Source organism: Chelonia mydas, chromosome 3 (assembly GCF_015237465.2).
Source record: "Chelonia mydas isolate rCheMyd1 chromosome 3, rCheMyd1.pri.v2, whole genome shotgun sequence".
NCBI lineage: Eukaryota > Metazoa > Chordata > Testudines > Cheloniidae > Chelonia > Chelonia mydas.
Genome location: NC_057851.1, coordinates 78867743 through 78892953, shown reverse-complemented (window position 1 = coordinate 78892953; position 25211 = coordinate 78867743). Strand labels below are relative to the sequence as shown.

The 25211-nt window shown below is 39.6% G+C and overlaps 2 protein-coding genes across 8 annotated transcripts in view; one reads left to right on the top strand and one right to left on the bottom strand.

Moving 5' to 3' along the window:
- Positions 1-5451, top strand: part of RTN4IP1 (reticulon 4 interacting protein 1) — a 48341-nt gene extending 42890 nt beyond the window's left edge. For 2 of the 4 annotated variants that reach the window (XM_037894567.2, XM_037894565.2), the window contains one exon: positions 5146-5451. In XM_037894567.2, coding sequence (XP_037750495.1) covers positions 5146-5207 — 62 coding nt within the window. In that variant the 3' untranslated portion in view covers positions 5208-5451. Of the gene's footprint in view, positions 1-679; positions 1587-5145 lie in introns of those variants that run through there. The other 2 variants (XM_037894569.2, XM_037894566.2) reach the window with 2 other exon arrangements.
- Positions 1-25211, bottom strand: part of CRYBG1 (crystallin beta-gamma domain containing 1) — a 133754-nt gene that overhangs the window by 1705 nt on the left and 106838 nt on the right. For all 4 annotated transcript variants that reach the window (XM_007067012.4, XM_037894563.2, XM_043542743.1 and 1 more), the window contains 8 exons: positions 17723-17849; positions 17500-17532; positions 14930-15042; positions 14455-14584; positions 10723-10862; positions 6677-6800; positions 5445-5603; positions 2767-2929 (listed from right to left, as the gene is read on the bottom strand). In XM_007067012.4, coding sequence (XP_007067074.3) covers positions 2767-2929; positions 5445-5603; positions 6677-6800; positions 10723-10862; positions 14455-14584; positions 14930-15042; positions 17500-17532; positions 17723-17849 — 989 coding nt within the window. The remainder of the gene's footprint in view (positions 1-2766; positions 2930-5444; positions 5604-6676; positions 6801-10722; positions 10863-14454; positions 14585-14929; positions 15043-17499; positions 17533-17722; positions 17850-25211) is intronic.

Sequence of the window (25211 nt, the reverse complement as noted above, 5' to 3'; positions counted from 1 at the left end):
AGACATAGGATGAGCTACAAAAAAAATAAATAAATAAAAATCTTGGCCATTGGAAATAACTAAGAGATAACAAAGAAGAATTAACTAAGCAATGCTTCTAAAGTACAGTTCATAAGTAATCATCATGGTAAAATATTCTTAAATTTATGCATGCTGGAATGTAACTGTGTATGAGACAGTACCTGAAATAGAAGGAAAGCCAGATATTTAAAAGTATAAAAGTGTATGGTTATTAGGGGCAAATATCACTGCCCTGCACTATTTCAGTACACCCACAAGATGGCAACATTATCACACATTTTGAACAAGTAAGTTTATTTGCTAAAGGATGTGTTCGGGCTGAAAAATAGATGGTTGTTTATTTGGCTTTAATGTTGGTCCAGCGATGTGGAAGGACTAGAGACAGTTTTTATTTAATTGCCTGGACCAGCTACATTAAACCTATTCATTTTTCAGATACAGTATATATAAAATAAGTCCTTCCACAAAGCACATGTACATCGTGTAACAACAAATACTTGGGGAGGAGACAAGGTGGGTGAGCTTGTCTCTCTCACCAACAGAAGTTGGCCCAAGAAAACATATTACACCTCATCCACCTTGTCTCTCGAACATCTGGGACTGACACAGCTACAACAACACTGCCTATAACAATTACTTGTAACTTCACCTTTCACAGGTAGAAAGGGAAAGATGATCCCCTTATAAACAACATTCCAGAGTCTACATACCACCTCCTTGGTCAAATGTCTGAGAACAGAGACAGGCTTTGCACTCTGCCTTGCAGGCCGGTATAATCTGGCTCTGTCCAGACCCCGCATGGAAGCAATTCCCAGAGTAGATGATCCCCACCCCAGAACGCCCTGCCACTGGAGACTGTGAGCTCAAGCACCTCAACCAACTTCACTTGAGTTCCAGCAGACCATCATGATACTTTTTTTTGTTGTCTTTTGTTGGTGGTCTTGGGACCAATTCTCATTCAGTGTAATTCCACTGCAGTTTCTCCTGATTTAAACCAGCATGGGAGGCTACTTTACTCAGGTTACATTTTATTAATATTTACAATTGTCAGAGTTGCAGTTATGTCTTGCAGTTAAACTAAAAAGTTGAGTATACCTCCTCACATTTCATCTTAGAACTTTTTACAAATAAATATTTAGGATCTCTGCCCTTCTACTTCTGAGCTTGGCAGTTTAAATCAGAAAGAGAACAAACAGATAGATATTGTATTTTCTAATGCGAGCTAGCCGGTTAGATCTCTGTCTCTCTAGATCTATATTTTCCCTTTCTGAGCTATTGTATTCTGCAATTAGGCAGTTTTCAAATATTCACTCAAAGTACATTACATGCTTTTTAAGATGTTTAATTGAAGATGAGCCAGTATACTAATCTCTTTTGTCTTTGTCTAGTGGCTCAATTAAGATTGAAAATATTCTGCACAGTGTAGTTATTAAATAAAGACACTTCCTGAACTAGACACTTTGATAAACTTGTAATTAATAATCACACTTTTCCTTGTGGGGAACAAAAATTCCTCCATCTGGCTGTAGCACAGGGGTTCTCAAACGGGGGGTCGGGACCCTTCAGGGGGTCGCAAGGTTATTACATGGCGGGTCGTGAGCTGTCAGCCTCCACCTCAAACCCTGCTTCACCTCCAGCATTTATAATGGTGTTAAATATATTAAAAAGTGTTTTTAATGTTTAAAGGGGGGGGGCACTTAAAGGCTTCCTATGTGAAAGGGGTCACCAGTACAAAAGTTCGAGAACCACTGCTGTAAAAGGATTAGGGATTACACAGTTAACATTGTGATTAATTTTAGTACTCGTGGGGGAAAAAGAACTGATAGTGCTCGTCTGCGACAGGAACTATATAGGCAAACATTGCGTAACCCTGTCCTCACATTTCTGCCAACACTTTCCATGTTTGTCTCAATAAAGCATTAATAGTTTACTCAGGTCATTTTGTATTTGTAACAGCTATTCTGATTAATATCACAGCATTATTTCAAAATTGGTTTTAAATGGGTAAAGTTAACCAGTGGTGTTTTGGGGAGATAGTATTTGCTTTAAAAGAGAAGTAACGTGAGTAAACTGGAGAAAACGAGTTATACTGGATGAGAAAACAACAATGGTGAGCTGTTAGTTCTGCTGCTTATCATACCGGTGGGTTTACTATGCAGCTTATGAAATCACAAGGACAGAGCAAGGATAACATCTAAATGAAACAATCTTAAAATGGTATAACAAAAGCAGCTGTAAAATATGTAGTAAGGGATACAGATCTTAGGTTGGTCTAACATTAATCATGTTTTAGCATTAAAGGAATAGCTATTTTAAAATTATTTGTCCTTTTGTATTGCAAGTCTGCATGTGTTAGACAATTCACTCAATACAAATGAAAACTAAAGAAAAACGTGCTGAAGAAAAGAAATCAATTTTATATTTAAGAAGTGTTTTATGTATATCACCAAGTTAAGAACAATGGGGTATTTCTGCATACTTACACATGCACATAAGGGCCATGAAGAAACAGAAGCCAGATTAATCCCATGGGCTATTGAGCTAGTTATCGGAATAACTGGGTGACATCCTACATCCTTTGTAATGCATGAGTTCAGACTAGATGATCAGAACAGTCCCTACAGATCCCAGATTAAAATCTGGGAACTAGAAAAGCTATCCTTAATCTACAGGAACACTTTCAGCACATAGTCCACCGTAAACGTTGTGTAATTAAAATCACACCGAAAGGCAACAGGTTCTTACCTTTGATATCTAAAACTAATGTTGGCTTCATTTTGCTATGGATCCTGCCATCAGGATTAACACACCAATATTGCTTGTCTTCATTCTCCTCGAGTGATAGGCCTAGCTTAGAGCCAGGAGTTATAAGGTTTCCTACAATTGTCAAGCAGCAATCCTCAGTCATCTATATAATTGAAAAGACAACAGCAGTCAGTCTTTAGTGTAGCTGTAGAAACAATATCTGTACCCCAGGTTTTCTGGTCATGGATGGAGGGCATAGGCAGGAGATTGTGGTTCTTGTCATCACTCCCCCTCTGTTGGTAATGGAAAGGGTTTCACCCACATTCGACTCTAGACTACTTATTTTCCCCATGATCCTCCTTCTGATGGCAGCCTCCATTGTGATCCTTTTCTTTTTACTATAGAGGACTAGCAAAACAGATTCATTTGAGAGAAACATTGAAGCTGTTTTAGACTAAGCAAAGGGATTTTTGAAAAAGGGCTACCACAATTCTTTTTGGGGTGTGACCTCTAAAGTTCTCCATTTTTACCAGCCTCTGGGTACAGCAGCACTCTTACAATATTCCTTCCCCACCCGCTATATCACCAGCATTTGCATTACTGGCCACAAGACAATACGAGGCAATAACAAAGCCAAATACAATACGTTATGTTATTTTGTATAAACAATGATTTCCAAAATTGAAGATTACCATAAGACTCCTGTAGATAGCAAATTACTTAACAAGTGGTCCTGACAACATGGATTACAAGATACTTTACTTTCAGAAGCTAAGAACAAATTGCAGGTCTTGGAATATATTTACTTCATTCTGTATCTCTAAACTTCTCACCTGTACTCTAATCTACTAATTTCTTCCTGCTAGGCTAGCAAAGATTCAACGCTCACACAGAAGTTGTACTAAACCACCATTTCTTTCTCTCTACTCTGCCAGCCAGGGAGTGGGTCTGTAAAATACTCCCCTGCTCCCTCCAGTTACCGTGGAATGAGTCTTATGGCAACTCACCAGTTGTCACTTAGGTAGCTAGGAAAGTTCTCAGCTGCTTCCTGGATGCCCAGGGCATGGCTCGTTATTTTGACTCAGGGCATAAGGCAACCTGGCTTTACCGGAATTCACAAACAGTTGTAATAAAGTCTTTTTTTATCCTCCTTTGTTTTTCAATATACACGTGTCAGAGCACACTGGCAGTGTGGTATAAAGCTTTCGTTTGCACTTCTAAAGAGCAATGGCATAACTCAGTCATGGTCCAGTCATTATTGCAAGTAATGTGGCCATCCTAAGCTTTTGCTAGTTAACCTACACGACTATAGTACAGCACAAGCTGCATCCCCATGAATTCTCTGTGCACCATAAGTTTTCTTTAGAATAAAGCAAATGGGTTGATTATGTTGAAATGAGAGGACTGAGATAACACCCATCCATAGCCATATTACAACACTGCCCAAGTAGTAATATGTTCAGTTTGAGACAGAACTACCGTCATGAGGAAAGTATTTTGCACGTGATGTTGTTAAAGCTGTTTGCTCACTTGGCCTCATTTTTACAGTCTATATAATTCCTTTTTACGAGAGCGTCTATTCTGTGCATGTCCAAACAGTACCTCAGTAAATTGAAAAGAGGAAGATTTGTCCCTCAAGCATAATTGACACAGTTATGGAGAGAAAACGCTCCCTTTACAAAATGGCTCTACTGAATTTATACAACGTTATGAAATAGGTCACAATTCTTTGCACTCAAGCAGATTCACCGTATTAATTTTATTCACTTTAGACCCCAATTCCTGCAAGACTAATGCACATATTTTACTTCATGCACTGACCTCCATGGCACTACTTATAGTGCACAAAGTTAAGCACATGCTTAAGTCCATGGAGGGATCAAGGCCTTAGTCAGAAGCCAAGTCTATAGTAATAATTTGCATCAGCAAGAAGATTTTTAGGGCTTTGCCATTTCGTCTTGCTGGAATGCCAAATACCTTAACCCCTGAGTGTAACCTTCAACACAATACTGTCCAAATACTGAATTCTGCAAACAATTTTAATAAAGGTGTAGTTGAAAAGGGAAATTATCAGGAAGGTCCATATTTTAAAAGCTTTCCCTGTTTTGATATTTTAATTGACATTTTTATGGAGGGGGAAAGAGGACACAGACAGAGGGAAAACAATGCATAAAGACATGATGTTATGGACTCAATTGTATGTATGACCCTAATGTTCTTCAACAAGCAGAAACACTCAAATCAAACATGTTGGACTCAACTATCTAGTGTGTTTTAACTCAGTTAAAGAAAAATGGAAAATACACTGTTTGTTATAAGATGTTTATATAATCAAAAAAAGGATGAGTTTGAGGAAAACAAATAAAAATTATGCTTCAGGTGAACTGGAGAAGAGTGAGACATGGCAAACAAAGAAGAAAGGAAGACACAGCAGAAATTAATTTTAGAAAGTCAAGAGTACATGGTGTGTTTAACTAACTAAACTAAACTAACGTTCAATGGGAACTTTTTACTATTGAAGTAAGCAAAATATTTTTAAATGAAACAAATGTTCAATGCTTCTGTCAAGCCTGAAAAGGATTCTGAATCACAAAATCTTACCAGATGTAATTATTTTCTTCAAGAAACATCAGTCTGGTGCTTAAAAACAATATCAATCAACTAAGTTTAAACCTCACCCTGCATTTGATGAATCCGTCTTGATAAACCCAGATCTGGTCATCTGATCTACTATCTTCTGTAACCTGTATTCTGAGAAGACTCAAATCATCCACATTTCCATCAACTGACATGAACTTTCCAGTTTCCTTGTTTCGAAGTCTGAAGTATACACGTTTCTATGAAAACAACACAGCTCTTTAGCTAAACTCTCGAATGCAGGAACACATAGTGCTTCCGGTTAACCACAGAGTAACCACTACTCAGTGGTGCACTTGGGATCTTTGTCCCTTAGGCTTTGGATTTCCTCTGAGGGCATTTAAAAAAAAAAAACAAAAAACATTTCTAAGGAAAACCAGATTCTGAAAGTTCTCTATCTGCACCAGTACCTTAGATAGGGCAATCAAAATGCACTTATCCTCACTCTGCATAATGCTAAGCAGTTCAGAAGCAGGCCTGAACAAGGACAGTTCTAGGAGAGGGACCCAATACATTCATTATAGGTACCGGGCACTTCTTTAATTTCTAACCCAGTTCTAATAATTAAAAACATAAGTGATTCATGAACTGCAGGAAGTTATTTCTCAATAAAAACTGGTTCAGTATGCACCACGGATGTTAGCACATGACAGAACAGTCTGAGCACGAGAATCTAAGCAGTTATGGCACTTGCCCTCAAATTAGCCAATACTTCTAAAAAAAACAACATGACAGTACTCTATACATTATATTCACAAATCAATTTGTGCATTTAAGAGATTATTATACAAACAGAGAATGGATTTTTTTTTTTAAATGTCTACACAGATGAAAGTGCCTCTGGCTAGTATCCAAAACACTAACAGTTTCATTTCCCAAATTTCTGAGACTAGCACATGACAATACAGATATCAGAATGCTTGTGACCAGTGGGAAGTTAAGAATCCTGACTGGTTGTTGTAATTCAGTCAAAGTAAATTGCTCAAAAATAACATATTTAGTTTAATGTGTGCACAGGAGACAATTCAGACTTTGGGAGATAGTATTGTGAAGCCAAATGGCACAACCAGCATCAGCATTATTGAAGACAAAATTTTGAAGAGAACCTCTTTCCGTGTTCACTATTTCTGCTGTTTAATGTTACCTTTGACTGTGTAGTACCAGAAACAATTACTGATTATGAGATAAACTTGGCAATAAAAAATACAGAAAGTCTATAAAGAGGATCTCATGCAAACTCTCAGGCCCCAAAGTAGACCACAGCCTCTCTCACCTGTAATAAAGGTCGTAGAGAACCTATCTGGTGACAGCCACTTAATTTACGCCAGTCTGGGATTTCATTTGGTGACAATAACATCTGACGCCCTCTGTAATTACTGTATTCATAGATTATCCACCTGAAAAAACAAAATATACTTTCATGTTTATTAACTGTCAAGCATCATCTGTATTAAAATGTCCATTAAATACTGCTTCTGAAATTGTAAGAAGTGATATTTTAGATAGAAATTTGTGTCACGAAAAAGTAGTGCTTAAGTTAGTAGTGCTAATAACCAGGACCATCTTTCTTTTTAAGTGGTCTCCAAAATAATAAAATTATCTCCTGATTTCGGGCATTAGTAGATTTGTGCTCAAATTTTAAAATATTTCCATTAATAAATCACACCAAAAAGAAATAAAGCATTTTCATAGGTTAGAGACAGCATGAAGTATAATATTTTTATGTATAATACACCATTTCAGGAAAAAAACAGTGTGGTCAACCAAAATGGGCATGTAAATATGCTGCAAAATCAGTCGTGTTGTGTACCTTTTTACTGGCTTGCAGAAACTCCCTATCCATAACACACGCAGGTGAGAATTGCTAGCAGAGGGCTTTGGGTTAAATAGGGACAACTGCACTACGGGGGAGTTGTAAGCACGAACACACGCCTGTCACCTATGTCCTATCCTAGGATGTCCCGCTCCAGGATTTTTTTTTTTTTTTTTTGGGCAGGGGAAAGGTGGAAAGTAGGAGTCTGCCAGGATTGGTATGGAAAATTGGAAAGTGGTATGGAAAATTGGTATGCTCTGCCTGGCACTCTACAGAATGTGCACAGATTTTCTGGCAGCCTTATATTTGCAGGATCCTGCCAGAATTTGCCCCTGTGGCTGCAAAAATACTGTATCAGACAAAACAGGAGGGGTGAATGTGTTCACTGTTTTTTATTACTCTGAAATGGGCCACAGCGCAGGGCAGTTGTCTAGTTCTCTTTCATGTACGCAAGTCCCTGCACTCTGATTAGCTGGGAGCATGAGATAGGCATACATTTTCAATAACCTTACAGTGATTATGCAAATTTCTCTGTACCATCTGCCCTAAAATCTCTCCCCTGTGACTTGCTCCTCAGTAGTCCCCCAGGACTTAGCCAGCAGTGCCTGGGAGTTAGCTATGTGGAACTGTCATCCCTACAAAGAAAAGACCTTCCTGTCCAGAAGGTCCAACCTTTTGACCCCTTGTTTGGTAGGCTGGATTTCTGCAGCTGTTGATAAGCCTGCTCTGCAGCTGCTTGAACCACCAGTGAATTAGGGGCTGGGCGCGTAAACAGAAAATCAGTCCCTTTGGCCGGCACAAAATAGCATCTCTCGGCTCTTTTCGGGGTGTGGGCACATGATGGGTGTGCCGAACCAGCCTGGGCAGTCTAACACCAGTATGGCCTTGTTTATAGGAAGAGCCACCCTGTGGCTCAAGGATCTCCAGGAAATGATGTTGGGGATCCTGGACTTGCTTCAACAGAACTTGCAGGTTGGTAGCCACCCTCTCTAGATGGTCTTGGTACCGCTGGTGATCATCCAGCAGAGAGAGCGGCAAATCATAACCGCCTCATTCAGTGACAAGGAGGCTCCTGTTGGAACCGGTGGTACAGATTCCATGTCTTCCTCCTCGTACACTGACAGAGGCTAGCTGGCGCATGGGGGAGGAATGATAAGACTGGCAACAGTGCCGGATGTCTGTGGTACAGATCCCAGGGTCTCCAATAGGGCCAAAACCTAGACCAATGGACCCCAAGGAAAGCAGTACTAGGCCTCCCTGAGGGGGTCATAGCTGGCAGGTAAGGGTGCCTCGGCTCTCTGTCTGGGCTCCTGCATGGCAGTGGAGATGTTGGTAGGACTATGTCCTGGGACACCGCTGAGTCAGATAACGGCTCTGTCAGAAACGGCAGAACCGTCGGTAATGGAGGACCCCATTCCGATGGATGGAGCGGGGGCCTCTCCTGTAATAGCAGTTCATCCTCAGTGTAGCAATGACCTGAAGAATGGATGGGCCAGAGAGGAGAGGAGACTGCGAGTAAGGCAAGATCACTTTCTCCGGCATCAGGAATGTCTCTGTATGTCCTGTAGTCCACATAATGTCCATGGAGACTCTGGAGGGACAAGGTTTAGTCATCAGAGCTGGCGAATGGGATATGCGAGCCACACCCATAGATAGCTGCTCCATGCATCCGGGTACTGAGGTCACCAGTGGAACAAATGGATCCTACTTCTTTGCCTTACCCTCCAGGCAAAGGGGGGGTCCCTTTCGGCACAGGTTCCAGGGGATCCAGATGCAACATCCCGACCTGGTATGCCTCGGGGACACAATGCATCTCTTATGAGCAGTCCTCTGTAGGGACGTGCTCTTATGCCCTCTAGAGTGTTTCTTACTGTCCTGGTAGGGCTTGTCCTTGGGCTTCGGTACTGGCGGCTCTGCACCATGTCTCGTGTTTGGGAGGCAATCCGAGTCAGAGGAGGCCGCTGTATGCGGGGCTCTTCCTGGCTAGGATCAGAGTGAATCTGGGGCCTCAGTCTCTTCCATCAGGAACTTGCAGAGTCGGAGCTCCTGGGCCTCTATAGTTCTGGTGAGAAGGACTTACAGATGCCGCACCTCGCCCAGACAGCAGAGGCACCGTTGATGATCGACACTGATGGAAAAGGAATGAAGGCAGGAGACACAGTTCTTGAAGCCTGGGACTCTGGGCATAGTCCCAGGGTAGAGAGGGGTTGTGTCCCCCAACCGGGGAGGTTCTGTACTAGCTAGACTACACTACACTAAACTATCTTAACTAATCTATAAAACTATGAAAACACTATTTACACAAGCATACAACAACTCTCTGAGATAAGAGCGAAGGAGGAATTTGTGTTCCTATTCAGGCCATGTGGCAGTAAGAGGGAACTGGAGTGACATCTACCCACACTGCCCCTTATGCCCTCTCTTTGGGGCACAAGAGTACATGCCGCACATGTGTGGGTCAAAAGACACTACCTTGGGAGAAAACTTCTGGACTCAGGCTCATGGCGCGCATGCGCACCCTACATGTGAAATACACATAGGGATCATCACTCAAAGAAGAAGGGACAGATAATAAGAAAATATCATAATGCCACCATATAAATCCATGATACACCCACACCTTGAATACTGCACACAGTTCTGGTTGCCCCATCTCAAAAAAGATATTAGAATTGGAAAAGGTACAGAGAAGGGCAACAAAAGTTATTATAGGGATGGAACAGCTTCCATACAAAGAGAGATTAATAAAGACTGGGACTGGTCATCTTAGAAAAGAGACGAGTAAGGGGGAGATATTATAGACGTCTATAAAATCATGAATGGTGTGGACAATATGCATAAGGCAGTGTTATCTACCCCTGAACATAACACACGAACCAGGGGTCACCCAATGAAAGCAATAGGTAGTAGGTTTAAACAAACATAAGGAAATACTACTTCATGCAACACACAGTCAACCGGTGGAATTCGATGCCAGGGAATGTTGTAAAGGCCAAAAGTATAACTGGGTTCAAAATAGAATTAGATACATTCATGGAGAGTAGATCCATCAATAGCTATTAACCAAGATGGTCAGGGATGCAACCCTATACTCTGGGTGGCCCTAAACCTCTGACTGCTAGAAGCCGGGACTGGAGAAATGGGGATGGATCACTTGACAAATTGCCCTGTTCTGTTCATTCCCTTTGAAGCATCTGACACTGGCCACTGTCAGAAGACAGGATACTGGACTAGATGGACCATTGGTCTGACCCATGTGTTCTTATATAAATATTTTATATGAACTATGTAGGCCTGCTTCCTACAAGGGGCAAAGCACCTTCTAGTCCAACATAGTCATCTTGTAGTAAGTAGGCCCTGAGACTCTTGACGCAGTAAATAGAAATGAGATTATCAATGTATTGCAGAGTAATACTCCAATGGGATATCACTTATTTTCTAAGTATTTTTTGCATTATTTCATGTTTAAGTAATTTCCAGAGAAGCAAAAAGTAAATGTAACTTACATGCCACCAAAAACTTGGACAGAAGCTATTCGAGGATTGTATCCTAGGAACTGGAGATTTAAGACTTCTGTAGTAAACTCCATTTTCTTCCCCTTGAAACCTTCCTTTTCAAAGAGGGCTATGCTTGGCTCAGAAAGCTCCTATATTAAAAGAAAGGGTCCTATTTAATACATGTACATTACTCCAGAACATTAAGCCACAAAGACTCTTTGCACTCTTTTGCTTGAAGATTTGAAGATCAGAAATTCCCCAACCATCCTTGCTCACTGGCAGCAGCTTACTAAAAAACCCCAACCCCCCTCTCTATTTGTACACTCTATTATTATTTCAAAATACAAATAGAGTGTAAACCACAACAGTGAGAACTGCCTGTGTCTGCAGAGAGCTGAAACAATAGCTTTGAGAGCTGTGCATTGCCCCATTCATTTCAAAAACAGTGCTCTGTGAACTCGAACAGCTAAATGGGACTAAATCAGGGGGCCCAGATAATCTTCATCCAAGAATATTAAAGGAATTGGAACATGAAATTGCAAGCCCATTAGCAAGAATTTTTAATGAATCTGTAAACTCAGGGGTTGTACCGTATGATTGGAGAATTGCTAACATAGTTCCTATTTTTAAGAAAGGAAAAAAAAAAAGTGATCTGGGTAACTACAGGCCCATTAATCTGTAGTAATGCAAGGTCTTGGAAAAAATTTTGAAGGAGAAAGTAGTTAAGGACATTGAGGTCAATGGTAAATGGGACAAAATACAACATGGTTTTACAAAAGGTAGATCGTGCCAAACCAATCTGATCTCCTTCTTTGAGAAAGTAACAGATTTTTTAGACAAATGAAATGCAGTGGATCTAATTTACCTAGATTTCAGTAAGGTGTTTGATACCGTGCCACATGGGGAATTATTAGTTAAATTGGAAAAGATGGGGATCAATATGAAATTGAAAGGTGGATAAGGAATTGGTTAAAGGGGAGACTACAGCGGGTCATACTGAAAGGTGAACTGTCAGGCTGGAGGGAGGTTACCAGTGGAGTTCCTCAGGGATCGGTTTTGGGACCAATCTTATTTAATCTTTTTATTACTGACCTCGTCACAAAAAATGGGAGTGTGCTAATAAAGTTTGCAGATGATACAAAAACTGGGAGGTATTGCCAATTTAGAGAGAGACCGGGATATCATACAGGAAGATCTGGATGACCTTGTAGACTGGAGTAATAGTAATAGGAAGAAATTTAATAGTGAGAAGTGTAAGGTCATACATTTAGGGATTAATAACAAGAATTTTAGTTATAAGCTGGGGACGCATCAATTAGAAGTAACGGAGGAGGAGAAGGACCTTGGAGTATTGATTGATCACAGGATGACTATGAGCCGCCAATGTAATATGGCCATGAAAAAAGCTAATGCGGTCTTGGGATGCATTAGGCGAGGTATTTCCAGTAGAGATAAGGAGATTTTAGTACCGTTATACAAGGCACTGGTGAGACCTCACCTGGAATACTGTGTGCAGTTCTGGTCTCCCATGTTTAAGAAGGATGAATTCAAAGAGAAGGGCTATTAGGATGATCCGAGGAATGGAAAACCTGTCTTATGAAAGGAGACTCAAGGAGCTTGGCTTGTTTAGCCTAACCAAAAGAAGGCTGAGGGGAGATATGATTGCTCTCTATAAATATATCAGAGGGATAAATACCGGAGAGGGAGAGGAATTATTTAAGCTCAGTACCAATGTGGACACAAGAACAAATGGATATAAACTGGTCATCGGGAAGTTTAGACTTGAAATTAGACAAAGGTTTCTAACCATCAGAGGAGTGAAGTTTTGGAATAGCCTTCCAAAGGAAGCAGTGGGGGCAAAAGACCTATCTGGCTTTAAGATTAAACTCAATAAGTTTAGGGAGGAGATGGTATGATGGGATAACATGATTTTGGCAATTAATTGATCTTTAAATACTCATGGTAAATAGGCCCAATGGCTTGTGATGGGATGTTAGATGGGGTGGGATCTGAGTTACCCAGGAAAGAATTTTCTGTAGTATCTGGCTGGTGAATCTTGCCCATATGCTCAGGGTTCAGCTGATCGCCATATTTGAGTTCGGGAAGGCCTGATGCATTAGGTACTACATGGGTAGAAGGTGCATGTGAAAAAAATGTAGAGACTGTTATGGGAGAAGCAGGCAAAAGGGGTATTGAGACGAACTGGGATCATTGGAAGCATGGCAAAAAACATGACCAGAAAAATAAATACCTGAAATAGAAATCTTACAGCTTTACAGAATTATGAAAATGAGCTTTACACAAACACACATGTTTGTCTGTTGCTTTTTACCTGGTATATTGGTTTGCTGTAACACAGATATTATCAGGTAGAAAACTGATTGCCTTGCCTAGCTCATCATCCCATCAATGACCTCTACGGAGAAGCAAGCAGCAGTGTATGGAAGCAAATAAATGGCATGGAATTGCTTTATACTGTACTTATCTGCTAAGCCTTTAACAATCAACTTTAACTTTAACAATCAACGGCTGCCATTTGTTTGTTTTGTCAACAGAACACCACTGTTCTCCTTCACAAAGTAAAAATTTTCCTAGAGTGAGTTTATCCTTCTATGGTCGAAACAGGCATATAAAATACAATGATAGTTTACACTGCAATGTATAAAAGCTCTCTACAGACTAGACTATTTTAATTAATGGTTGATAACAACCATTATGCATGTCCAGGACCATTCCATTTATTTTTAACAGTATCTGCATCAGCAGCATGGCAACGGAGTGGAGAAAGTATGACATATACCTAGGGGCGCTCTTTTCCTGAGTTTATATTATACCCCAAAAGGCGCCATAGGGGCTAGTAATGACAACTACATTAGAGCAATAACAATATTGTCAAAGAGTTATGTGAGTATTATAATAGCCAAACCCAACGAAAAGGAGCAACAGTTTACTATTTCTCTTCTAAAATTAGTACAAACAGCTGGTAGTAGTAGTTCTAGCCTCTCATTGGATTCTTGACAAAATTTTGTTTAAATTTATGTTAGCTTTAAAATGTATTTGCATGATTCTGCAAACGTTCCATTGTAATGATCTATCATGAGGTTGAGTAAACTCTTAACTGACCCATTAAAGGGTAATGAGTGCAAATTAAAATGACATTTGATTTCTCATTTGCTATTAAAATATTAATTATTATTCTGGTACGAGCAAAATAGGAATAATTAAAAAAGCTTATAAATTCCATATTGCCATAGAAATATAGAATTCTGATTTTTGAATACACGAGGTGCTGAACCTTCTTTGGAAGAATGAACCATTGAGTGAGTGAACAAAAATGGAATTTTCGTGATTATGACAACTGCACATTGTAATTAATTTAGTTCTTCTGAAGTTGCATGGTTGAATTCCACTTTTTATGCACATACAGCATGGACAGCAGCAGGGAAGCTTTTCCACATTGCCCCACCAACATGCTTGAACCCTAACTTGGAGATGAACAGCAGCAGAAAGCAGCAATTCAGTTGCTCTGCCTATGGCATCATTGACTCCTTTACTATGACTGCTATCAATAATGATGGCAGTTTTTGGTTCATGCACTGAGACCAACAAACTCATTACACATAGCTACTGAACAGTAACTACTTGTCCCCGTACCACTTGTACTTCACTGTCCTTTATGTGGTTGCAAAAATGAGAAGTTAAATACTCCTACTGCGTGTGTATTTATTCAGTTATCCTTACAATGTTTATAACATGTAGAGATTTAAGTCTTGTTTGGGGTGGACATCCCATTGCAGTCAGATTAGAATAGGTTCCTTCTTCTAACACATACTGATTACCAGAGAAATCTTCTTTATCATATGCAATCCAACTGCAGGAAGAGAAGGAAAAATCTAATAACTAAAGTATTCCACTCATAACCAAAGTTCCGTCAATGCCTCCCAATATTCCTTAGCATGTAAACAATCATTTTTAATCACTCTGAAATATTTTAGCAGAAATAAGCTACTGAGAGAAACACAACAAACTTCAGAGGTATTGGAGAGTTAAAAATTCACATGATGAACTGCAAAACTTTTTTCCTTCCATTTAACTCCACAGTTGGTATGTGAAACTGGATCCTTCACCCATTTCCAATTTCAGAAAGTTGGAATATTTTTATTTTAAATTTTTTACCATTTCAGTGATTTTGCAATAATCATAATTCCATGCTTACCTGCCGCCCAAAACTTTTGAAGACTTTGTAGCAAATGAATCGTCAATATAATTGGTATTTTTCTCAAATATTTGGCTGTTACCTTTGAATTCTGGCTCTGAAAATAGCTGGACCTTTAAAATTATAGTGTACATATTAAAAGGGTATGGTATAATAATGCATTCAGCACCCTTTAACTAGGTAAATCAAACATTACTTCCATCCATGGTTATATTCAAATGCATTTAAAAACCCGGAATCCTTCAGTTTTGCAACATTAACATATTTTATTATCCACGAGTTACTTTTCTGAAAGATTGCCAGGTAACCAGATTGAAAATTACTTTCTGCAGTAAATCATTTAGCAACATACAAAACAGTTCAACAACTACTAATAAACAGACATAGACTGTTTACAGATATCCCAGATTAGATTTTTAAAACTTCCTTGTAAGGCAAGATGGTAAATGGTCTATCAAACTCATCTGTCCTGGTTCTTTAATCATATTCTTAGAAATACATTGTCCCGTCCCCATTCATATCAAACTACCTGATTTCTCAGAATATAAAAGTTTTGTATGAACTTTGTAAGCCACTCAGATACCACAATGATGGGTGTGGTATAAATTCCCAGATTAGACAGATAGTATTTGTACTGCTAGAGCTATAGTTGTGTCAACACTTATATTACAAACCCCTTTATCTTGTTTAAAATTTCACCCTAGGCTGAAAGCCACACACACACACAATATGAATTAATAATTCATATTAATTACCATATGAGGATAGTTGATGGCATAATTAAATCTGATCACACAGAAATCATCCCTATCATAATAATTATGCCAAATTTATTCACACTTAAAAAAGATACACGTCCAGGCATGTAGAGATTTCCCACAAGAGGAATATCATGTACAACAGAATGTGCCCCCAAACAAAACATAGGTCCAGTGTTTCTTACCTCACTTAAGAATCTGTTTAGAAGTATACAATATGCAGGTGTAGACAATTTAAAAAAAAATATGCATGGGGCTGGGCAATGAACAACCTTGAGGTATTTCTTTCCCCAAAAGCTATAGACAGCTGTGAACAGCAAGGCTTTGGTAAGGCACAATATCAGTTAAGCCTTGTTTAATACGATCTGCATCCTTCTCCCCTCCCCCCCCCCCCCATAGGGTCATAACTTTGTACTGTATTCACCATTTAGGCTGAACTTTTTCAAGTTTCATCTGTGCCATGATTTTTTTTTTTTTATTAAAGGAAGGATGAAAACAGATTTTTTTTTTTTTAAACAATGGGAAAAGTGTAAAATCTGTAATCTCACTAAACAGGTAAGTATCTTCTGCATATTCAGAGTCATATCTCCTTGCATGAGTGACAAAAAGTAAGATTTTACTACTCTTGAAACCATGAAAGCCCTATAGATCTAAGAGAGAAAGACACACCTAGATTCTCTGGTAGCTTGCATTCCATCAACAGAATTGTTAACTAAAGCGGGGAAGGGATAGCTCAGTGGTTTGAGCATTAGCCTGCTAAACCCAGGGTTGTGAGTTCAATCCTTGAGGGGGCCATTTAAGGATCTGGGGCAAAAATTGGGGATTGGTCCTGCTTTGAGCAGGGGTTTGGACTAGATGATCTCCTGAGGTTCCTTCCAACCCTGGTATTCTATGATTCCATGAAATTCTAATTGCAGGGCTATTTCTGCAACCTCATTACCCTCAGATTATGGTCGGCTACATCGGTGTAACCCCACTGAGGACATAATTTGAGAGTATAGAGGTTGCAAAATTGTGAATGAGGGTACTAATCCATCAAGCTATTTTCAATGCATATTGTCAGGATGCTGAAAAAAGTTGAAACACACAAGCAGCAAAGGAAGAGTTAAGACTGTACAGGCACATTACCTACTGCCAAAGGTAAGTTTCTTCTGTGTTCAACAGTTAATGTTAGCTAACACAATATTTTATTTATGGATAGAAGGGGTTTCTATTTAACCCCCACTTTTTCATTCACTTCTAATATTTTTCTTTTGAAGTTTTAACTTGGTGGGCGCTGAATCCATGAGAAGAAACTGTGTTAATTTCTGAATATTAACGCTGCATTAAGTCCACAGAAATCAGGAAATGCTGTATCAACTCTGCATTTCCTGATTTCTGTGCTTAATTTTTAAATATCTGATATTGCACCAATAACCCCTTTGCTCCTGAAGTTTTTAAATGCTTGAGGGTCAGGAAATTGGGTAAACAGCGGCAGGGTAAACGAAAGGATAGGGAAAGCTAAAGCAGAGATGGGGAGCTGAAGATAATGGAGTCAGAGAACATCAGCTACTCCCATAAAAAGGAACACAATGACACAAAACTATTAGTATTGGTAGTTTCTGAACATTACAGGTTTTCTTGAATTTGACAGGATGTAGTAAACACCACTCCATTCAATTATTTTGGCATCTTAGGCATTTGCTCAAGTGCCTAGATATTTTAGTCATTTGATCAAATTACAATTTTGACAGAATGACTGCTTTTTAAAAATTTATAGATATTATACACACTAGAATATATTTGTTTTACAAATTTAGAGAAGGGCCTTACCTTGAATTTCCCCATTTGGCTATTGATGGTATCCTAAAAAGTTTGGAGGGAAAAAAACCCAAATGTTAAGAGTGATGAAATAATGCAAAAAGCATTCAAAACCTTACAGCTTTAAGAACCTAAGCAAATCTAAATTTCATTAGAAAACAGGAGAAATAGCTACAATCATTTCTCAAAAATGTATAAAGTGTAATAATACCAAAAAAAAAAAAAGTTTCCTTACCGCAACTATGGGCTGAACTGAAGAGATCTTACTATTCTTGCCTCCCCAGGCCTCAATGCTAGGATACAGTCCTTTATCAAGGATGTACTGCTCTCCTGTAAAGTCAGGATTCTCATAGACTACCCACCTGAAAAAACAGATACCAAAAACTTTTTCAAAACACTGGTGAATATTCATTATTGTCTTAATGTAAGTTTTACGAACATAAGAATGGCCACAGTGGGTCAGACCAAAGGTCCATCTGGCCCAGTATCCTGTTTTCTGACAGTGGCCAATGTCAACTGCTTCAGAGGAATGAACAGAACAGGTTCAAGTGACCCAAGAAACAGTTAATGTTACTGATATTTCCAAAGGGCAAACTAGCACACTGTTAAAAAACAAAATTAAAGAAATAGTACATTGCATCAACAATTTTAACCCCGCCAGTACCATGAGGTGCTGAGCCCCTCCTGCTACCACAGGTTTTACTGAGAGCAGTGGGTGTTCAGCACTTTGCAGGCAGCACTCGGAAACTTACAATATGGGGGCCTGATTTTGCAACAGGCAGCTCAAAAGAGCCATATATGGTTTGCACTTCAAAAATCTATTGTAATAAGTCATGCTTTCGCACCATGGATCTACTGTATGTGTATTAAGATTCTGGGGAAAACAAAAAGAGAAAAAATTTCAACGCTCTTCAACTTAGCTACCGCAAGCCACATGAGGCTGTATGTATTTTATCTGGCAAGATGCTCATTTGTTTTGTCCTTGATCAGAGAGAATATTTTGAGGTGTTTCAAATCTAAAGCTTTTATTATGTTGCTAATTCTATAATTTTTATTTATTAGCTTGAGCTAAGAAATAAATAAGCTTTCTCTTGTAAAATGTGAAGATGTTTGGAAACAAATTTTTGCATGATGAACAGAAGCATTAAGGATACTCTGCTACAATAACATATTATGCATTTCATAAAAAATGAACCCGACTGAAGAGGATTTTTTTTTTACATGACATCACACCTAAACAAAAACATTTGACTCGTTTGCAAAAGTCTGCTAAGGTAAAGTGTCCTTCCTGCTAGGAAATATGCCACCAAAGGGAAGGACGTTTCCCCCACAAAATTAAATGCTAAAACAAAGTGAAATATCTTAACAGATTCAAAGGTTTTAAGGCTGCATGGGATCATGATGAGTCCAACCATATGCATAGAAAAGACCATAGAATTTCTACATCAAACCCCTAACTTCTAGTTCAGCTAGAACATGTGTTCTAGAAAGACATCCAAACTTGATTTAAAGAATTCAAGTGATGGGGAAGCTACCAAATCCCCAAGTAAGTTGTTCCGATGGTTAATTACTCTCACTGATAAAAAATGTGCAACTTATTTGTTATCTGAATATATTTAGCTTCATTGAATCTTGTCATACATTTGTCTGCAACATTAAGGAGACTCTACTATTAGATGTCTCCCCTTGATCACAGAATCATAGAATAATAGAGTTGGAAGGGACCTCTGGAGGCCATCTAGTCCAACCCCCTGCCCAGAGCAGGACCAATCCCAACTAAATCATCCCAGCCAGGGCTTTCTCAAGCCTGACCTTAAAAACTTCCAAGGAAGGGGATTCCACCACCTCCCCAGGTAACGCATTCCAGTGTTTCACCACCCTCCTAGTGAAAAAGTTTTTCCTAATATCCAACCTAAATCTCCCCCACTGCAACTTGAGACTATTACTCCTTGTCCTGTCATCTGCTATCACTGAGAATAGTCTAGATCCATCCTCTTTGGATCCACCTTTCAGGTAGTTAAAAGCAGCTATCAAATCCCCCCTCATTCTTCTCTTCCGTAGACTAAACAATCCCAGTTCCCTCAGCCTCTCCTCATAAGTCATGTGTTCCAGACCCCTAATCATTTTTGTTGCCCTTCGCTGGACTCTCTCCAATTTATCCACATCCTTCTTGTAGTGTGGGGCCCAAAACTCGACACAGTACTCCAGATGAGGCCTCACCAATGTCGAATAGAGGGGAACGATCACGTCCCTCGATCTGCTGGCAATGCCCCTACTTATACATCCCAAAATGCCATTGGCCTTCTTGGCAACAAGGGCACACTGTTGACTCATATCCAGCTTCTCGTCCACTCTCACCCCTAGGTCCTTCTCTGCAGAACTGCTGCCTAGCCATTCGGTCCCTAGTCTGTAGCGGTTCATGGGATTCTTCCGTCCTAAGTGCAGGACTCTGCACTTGTCCTTGTTGAACCTCATCAGATTTCTTTTGGCCCAATCCTCCAATTTGTCTAGGCCCCTCTGTATCCTATCCCTACCCTCCAGCGTATCTACCACTCCTCCCAGTTCAGTGTCAGTTTAGTGATGTAAGTACTTAGCCTTCTCTTTGTTATAAGCTAGATAGACTAAAGAAATTCCATCTTTCTCTGTAATGCAGGTTTTGCAGACTTCAAATAATTTAACTTTTTCCTGAACCTTTTCCCATTTGTCAGTATTGTTTCTAAAGTGCAGAGACCAGAACTGGACACAATATTTGAGTAACAGTCTCACTAAAATTGTATGCAGGTATAACAACATTGCCCTACTTCGATCAATATTCTCCCTTGCTTATACATCCCAGAATTGCATTTGCTCTCTTAGCCATCTCATCACACTGAGTTCATGCACTGAAACCTACTTATAAGTAAGACACTCTCCGTCTCCCCCAAGAATTTCACCATTTCACAATGTCCAGAACAGCAATTTTCATACCGTAGTGCATTAAAATATGGAATTTTCATTTTACTTCACTGTAAACCAACTTTCACTATATATAAGAAGTTCACCATAAGAGGACATCCCTGTACTAAAGAAGAGATTCTATTGATAAAGCTATTATTCAAAGCACAAGGAGCCTGATTCTCAGCAGCTGTAAAGTGGGACAGCTCTACTGACTTCATGAAACTAAGTTGATTTATGCCAGCTGAGGATCTGACATGAGGAGTACAAAATTCATTAAAATACATAAAACTGGTACTCAAGTTTTGTATGATTTGTCCACAGTGAACATATTCTTATAATCCTTCATATTACCTCTCCTTTTGAGTCATGTATAACTGAGTCTTTTAACGTGTTATTCTCTAATAATTTAAGGCATATTCCAGGACACACACCCAAGTCATTTTAAAACTACTTAATCAAAGTGACACAGGTATGTATGGTAAACTAACCACAAAGTTAAAAATGTTTGAAGTGTGCATACTATACCTGTAGGTCACATATACCAGAAGCTTTGAAAATGAAACTGCCTTGGCCAATTTCTCAAACAGATGTTTACCAGCCTCTCAATTACACAAACATCTGTGTATCACTAAACTTCATGAATAATCCTAACAATTTTTTTAAAATATGACCTCAAATTCTGTTTCAGTTATTTCAAACTATATTTACTACCATGAAAATAAATATTTGTGATATTAAATCTAAGTGGGAGTGTTAATACATGCCAGATCCCCCTTGAGCGTCTCTCTCCACACTATGCAAACACCACTCTATCTCCATCTTCCACCTGCTTAAAGAGGGCTGTATGCTTCAGCACATCAGCTGGTAGCACTACCATGGTATCACATGAAGTATCCAAGAACCATAGTCCTGATTCAAGAAAGCATCCCTATTAAAGGCAACACTTAAGTATGTGCTTAACTTAATGCATATGATAAAGTCCCATTGAAGTCAATGGGACTTGAACAAATAGTTAGGTGTTATCCTTAACAGGAGAGGACTTATGGATGTGATTAAGTGGTTTTCTGAATCAGGGCCCATTTGTGGGTTTACAGATCAAACCAACACCTTTAAGATCATTCAGAAACCAGCTGGAAGCCAGTGCAAACAACTGCACGGGAGTAACATGATAATCATTGGAAGTATTTCTACAACCATATTCCGCACCAGCTGAAGCTTGAGTGGTCTTCACGTACATCATTCTGTAAGGTGCATCACAGTAATCCAGTCTCAAAATAACAAAGACCTGCATAAGTGGGACAAGGTCTGTGTGCAAAAGAAAGTGTCACAACCTCGTTTCCAAGCACAGCATGAAAGAAAGTACACTGCAGCTACTGTATTTGGATAGCCATAAGTAACTGAGGATACAACATGAACCTCAGGTTGCAAACCTGAATGAAAAAATGAAGGTACCATACTCTCTCAACTGGAGGAGCTAAAAATCTCTACCAGTTCTGGTTGCTTTCTCCATCCCATAAGCTGTCTTTATTTAGGCTGAGGCTCTGCCAGGTAGCTTTCATTCCAGCCCCAATCTTAGCTAGACACTGCACCATCCCAATCAGATGAAACAGAGACCCAGGGAGCGGTGCCATCTGCGTACACTAATGCTATTGCAGCAGACACTACTATCTCATACCCCTAACAGCCTCTTACACACACTGAATAGGAAGTGTGACAAAACAAAATACTATGGAACCCCAAAAGAGACCACTTGGGACAGATGAGTCACTGAAATGCAACTCCATCTACTCCTGCTAGTGTCTACAGTCATGTCAACAATACTTTTGTGGCCCACAGATGATCTAAAAGAACCATAATGGATAACTGAATGAGAACTGAGGATACTTGGGACTGCTCAGCATTAGTTCCTTTATCCGTACAATAGTCTGTAATAAAAACCGCTTCTCAGTAGAATTAACCACTTCTTAAGCCTTCTTGCAAGTTCATTTTATTCGGTAAAGAAGGTCAGGTCCATACAGTACACTAATTACTTGAAAATTAGTGGAAAAAAAGTAGTTAAATTAAAGGAGCACAGAATAGTTAACAAAAGTTTATGGGAACTGGGGCTGGGGGAGTTTTTGTCTAAATTAAACAAAGGACCAGAACCAAATTTACTTTTGGTCAAAGACCCAAGGTCAAGTGTAATCCAATTAACATTTGTATTTTGCAAAATAAGTTAATTTTATTATTTCTTAAAACAAATAGTGATTGAGCTTGAAAAGTAAAAACTAAGCAGGAAATCAGAAACACTGTACACTCACAAGAAGCTTAATTTAGTATCTGTTTAAACTTGTTTTATGGGTGTTACCTTTTGCCACTAAATTCTTCCATTTTCTGCCAATTGGAAAGATCCCAATATGGAAGTAGATATCAATGCTGACTTAAGACAGCAAAGTGGCTCTTACTTTATAAAGGTTTTCCTTTTTTCAAATGACAGAAAAATTATTTCCTGGATTTTCTAACAAACTATGCTGGGATGGTTTCTGGAAAATTTCTGAAGAATGAAACTAATAATGATTTGTTGTAAAAGTATGCAATAAACGGTGATGTTTTATTCCAATTTGTTTACAATACAATATAGGCAAAAGTGAAAGTAATCCTTAGAAACATGCATGTAGTGTTTGAAAATAGTATAGCTAAAAACACACATATGTAATTCTTGAAAAACGTCACTGAATTGTTCACATCTTTGTTAAAAATTTACATTTTTAATCTAAAAAGATATCAGACGAGCTACTTAAAAATTTAACCACAAATTACTGCATCTATGGCATACTAGCCTATTTAATGGTATTTTACAGTCTAAATAGCTCAGAGAATTGCTAGTTGATGATGAGTGCACCTTTAAATGGGGGTGGGGCACATTGTCTGGCTTGCTGGGGAAGAGGGAATAGCTCTTTACGGCCAAGAGTGGGAGCAAGGATCAGAAGCTGCTGCAAAAGGGGGAGTGGGTCAGCGTGGCGACACTGACCCATCCCCAGGGACCGGAAAGGCTGGGAAGTTCAAAAGGGGCAAGTCTGGCAGGAGAAGCCCCCTTTCCCCACACCAGATGGAGCAGCACCCACTCTGCCTCCCCTTGAGGAGGCAAAATACCAGATTTCGTCAGAATCTGCTGTGGGCATCGAGCTAGCTGCTCCTTTCTAAGGGAGCTGGGAAGGAATTTTTCCCTCACCACCAGATTGGCCTAGGTGGAGTAGGGGGGGTTTCCACCATCCGCACAGCCGGTTCCAGTGGGGCTTTGTCAGGATGAGTAGGGAAGGGAGTTAGGCTGTAATGTTGCAACTCATTATGCAAGTGTCGGGCAGATGCCTAGTGCAGGTGCTCCACAGGGAAGGGATAAATGACTTGGTAAAGGACTTAAAAAGGAGGTGTTTGTTAAAGGAGTGGAATGGGAGAGGGGAGTTAGGGGCTCCCATGTCTGGTATGGCAGGGACCCAACCCCCTCTCTTATAGTCCACCTTAGCCCTCGTTTGGAGGAGAAATGGTAAGGTCCCAGCAATGGGTTGGCTGAAGGACAAGGTTGGAAAAAGATGGGGGCTGGCAGAAACCCCCCAGGTAGATAGCAAATGAACATGGAGCTACCTGCACTATACCCTTTTATCTGCCAGGTAGTCCCAGACATCTAATAATAGAGTTGCGGCCTGATTAAAATCATATCAAGTGTTTCCTGACATTCTCTTGGTATAGCTGGACAATAGGGTCTTTGGTTATAGATTCAAATTTGGAAGGGGTTCTTGACCAAAAGCTGTTACCATTTACTGTCTGTTCAGTGGCTTATGTGAAATGAAATGGTAGCTTTGCATTCTTAGTGGACAAATGTCCCTATCTTTGCAACAGACACTTTAGTCTGCTGTCTCAACAAATATATTAAGGATTCAATGGGCCTGGAGACTGAACAGCACATTCTGCAGTTAAATGGCGCGGTTCTTCCAGGTTGTCAGATCTCAGGCAAATGAGTAAAAGTGTGTGGAAGCTTATACTGCTGCTGTCCAGCTGTAACAGTTCTGTAGGGTAGGACAAGTTGACTTTCCAAAGCAAGTGAATTCAGCAGCTTTCATCCACCCCGTATTTCAGTACCTGACACACCACCATCATAAAACCACTGATTTTTCTGGCAAGGGAAGAATTACAGTTTGTGCTCCCAAATACATACCTAACACTTTACAGAACAAATATTCATTACAAATACGGTTTGGTTTACTGAACGTTATTTTTTATAAATATTTCTGCAATGTCCTTCTGAAATATTAATAATACTTTAGCAGTTTAAAAAAATCCTGTTGACACCATGTATCCCATATAAAAAAATATGGGACACTACAAAAATAGTCTGATAGTCCTTTGGTAAGAGCCCCTGCTACCTGAATTAACTGTTCATTAGTAGGAAGCATTTATTTAAAAGAACGGAACATGCAGGGGAGAAACTGCAGGAGGAGGTGGCAGCAACCAGACACAATAAAAAAAATTAACTTATAGCTACCCCTGCCAACCCATAATCCTTCACTTAAAGTCTTCACATCTGAGGTGAACATTATTATTTTTCCCCAAGAAAATATAAGGAATAAAAAATGGTCAGAAGCTAAAAATCAGGAGTCCCTTCTCTACTGTAACAGATATCAGACTTGCTGCCCTAGTGGTTGTGCAGAGGCTGTGAAAGGAGGTCTTCACCCTGTCTCCAGGTTAGGGTGGGAGGAGACAAAAGGGGCTCAGTGGATGCGAAGACTGCCATGTGAAAAGGGCTGCCTTAG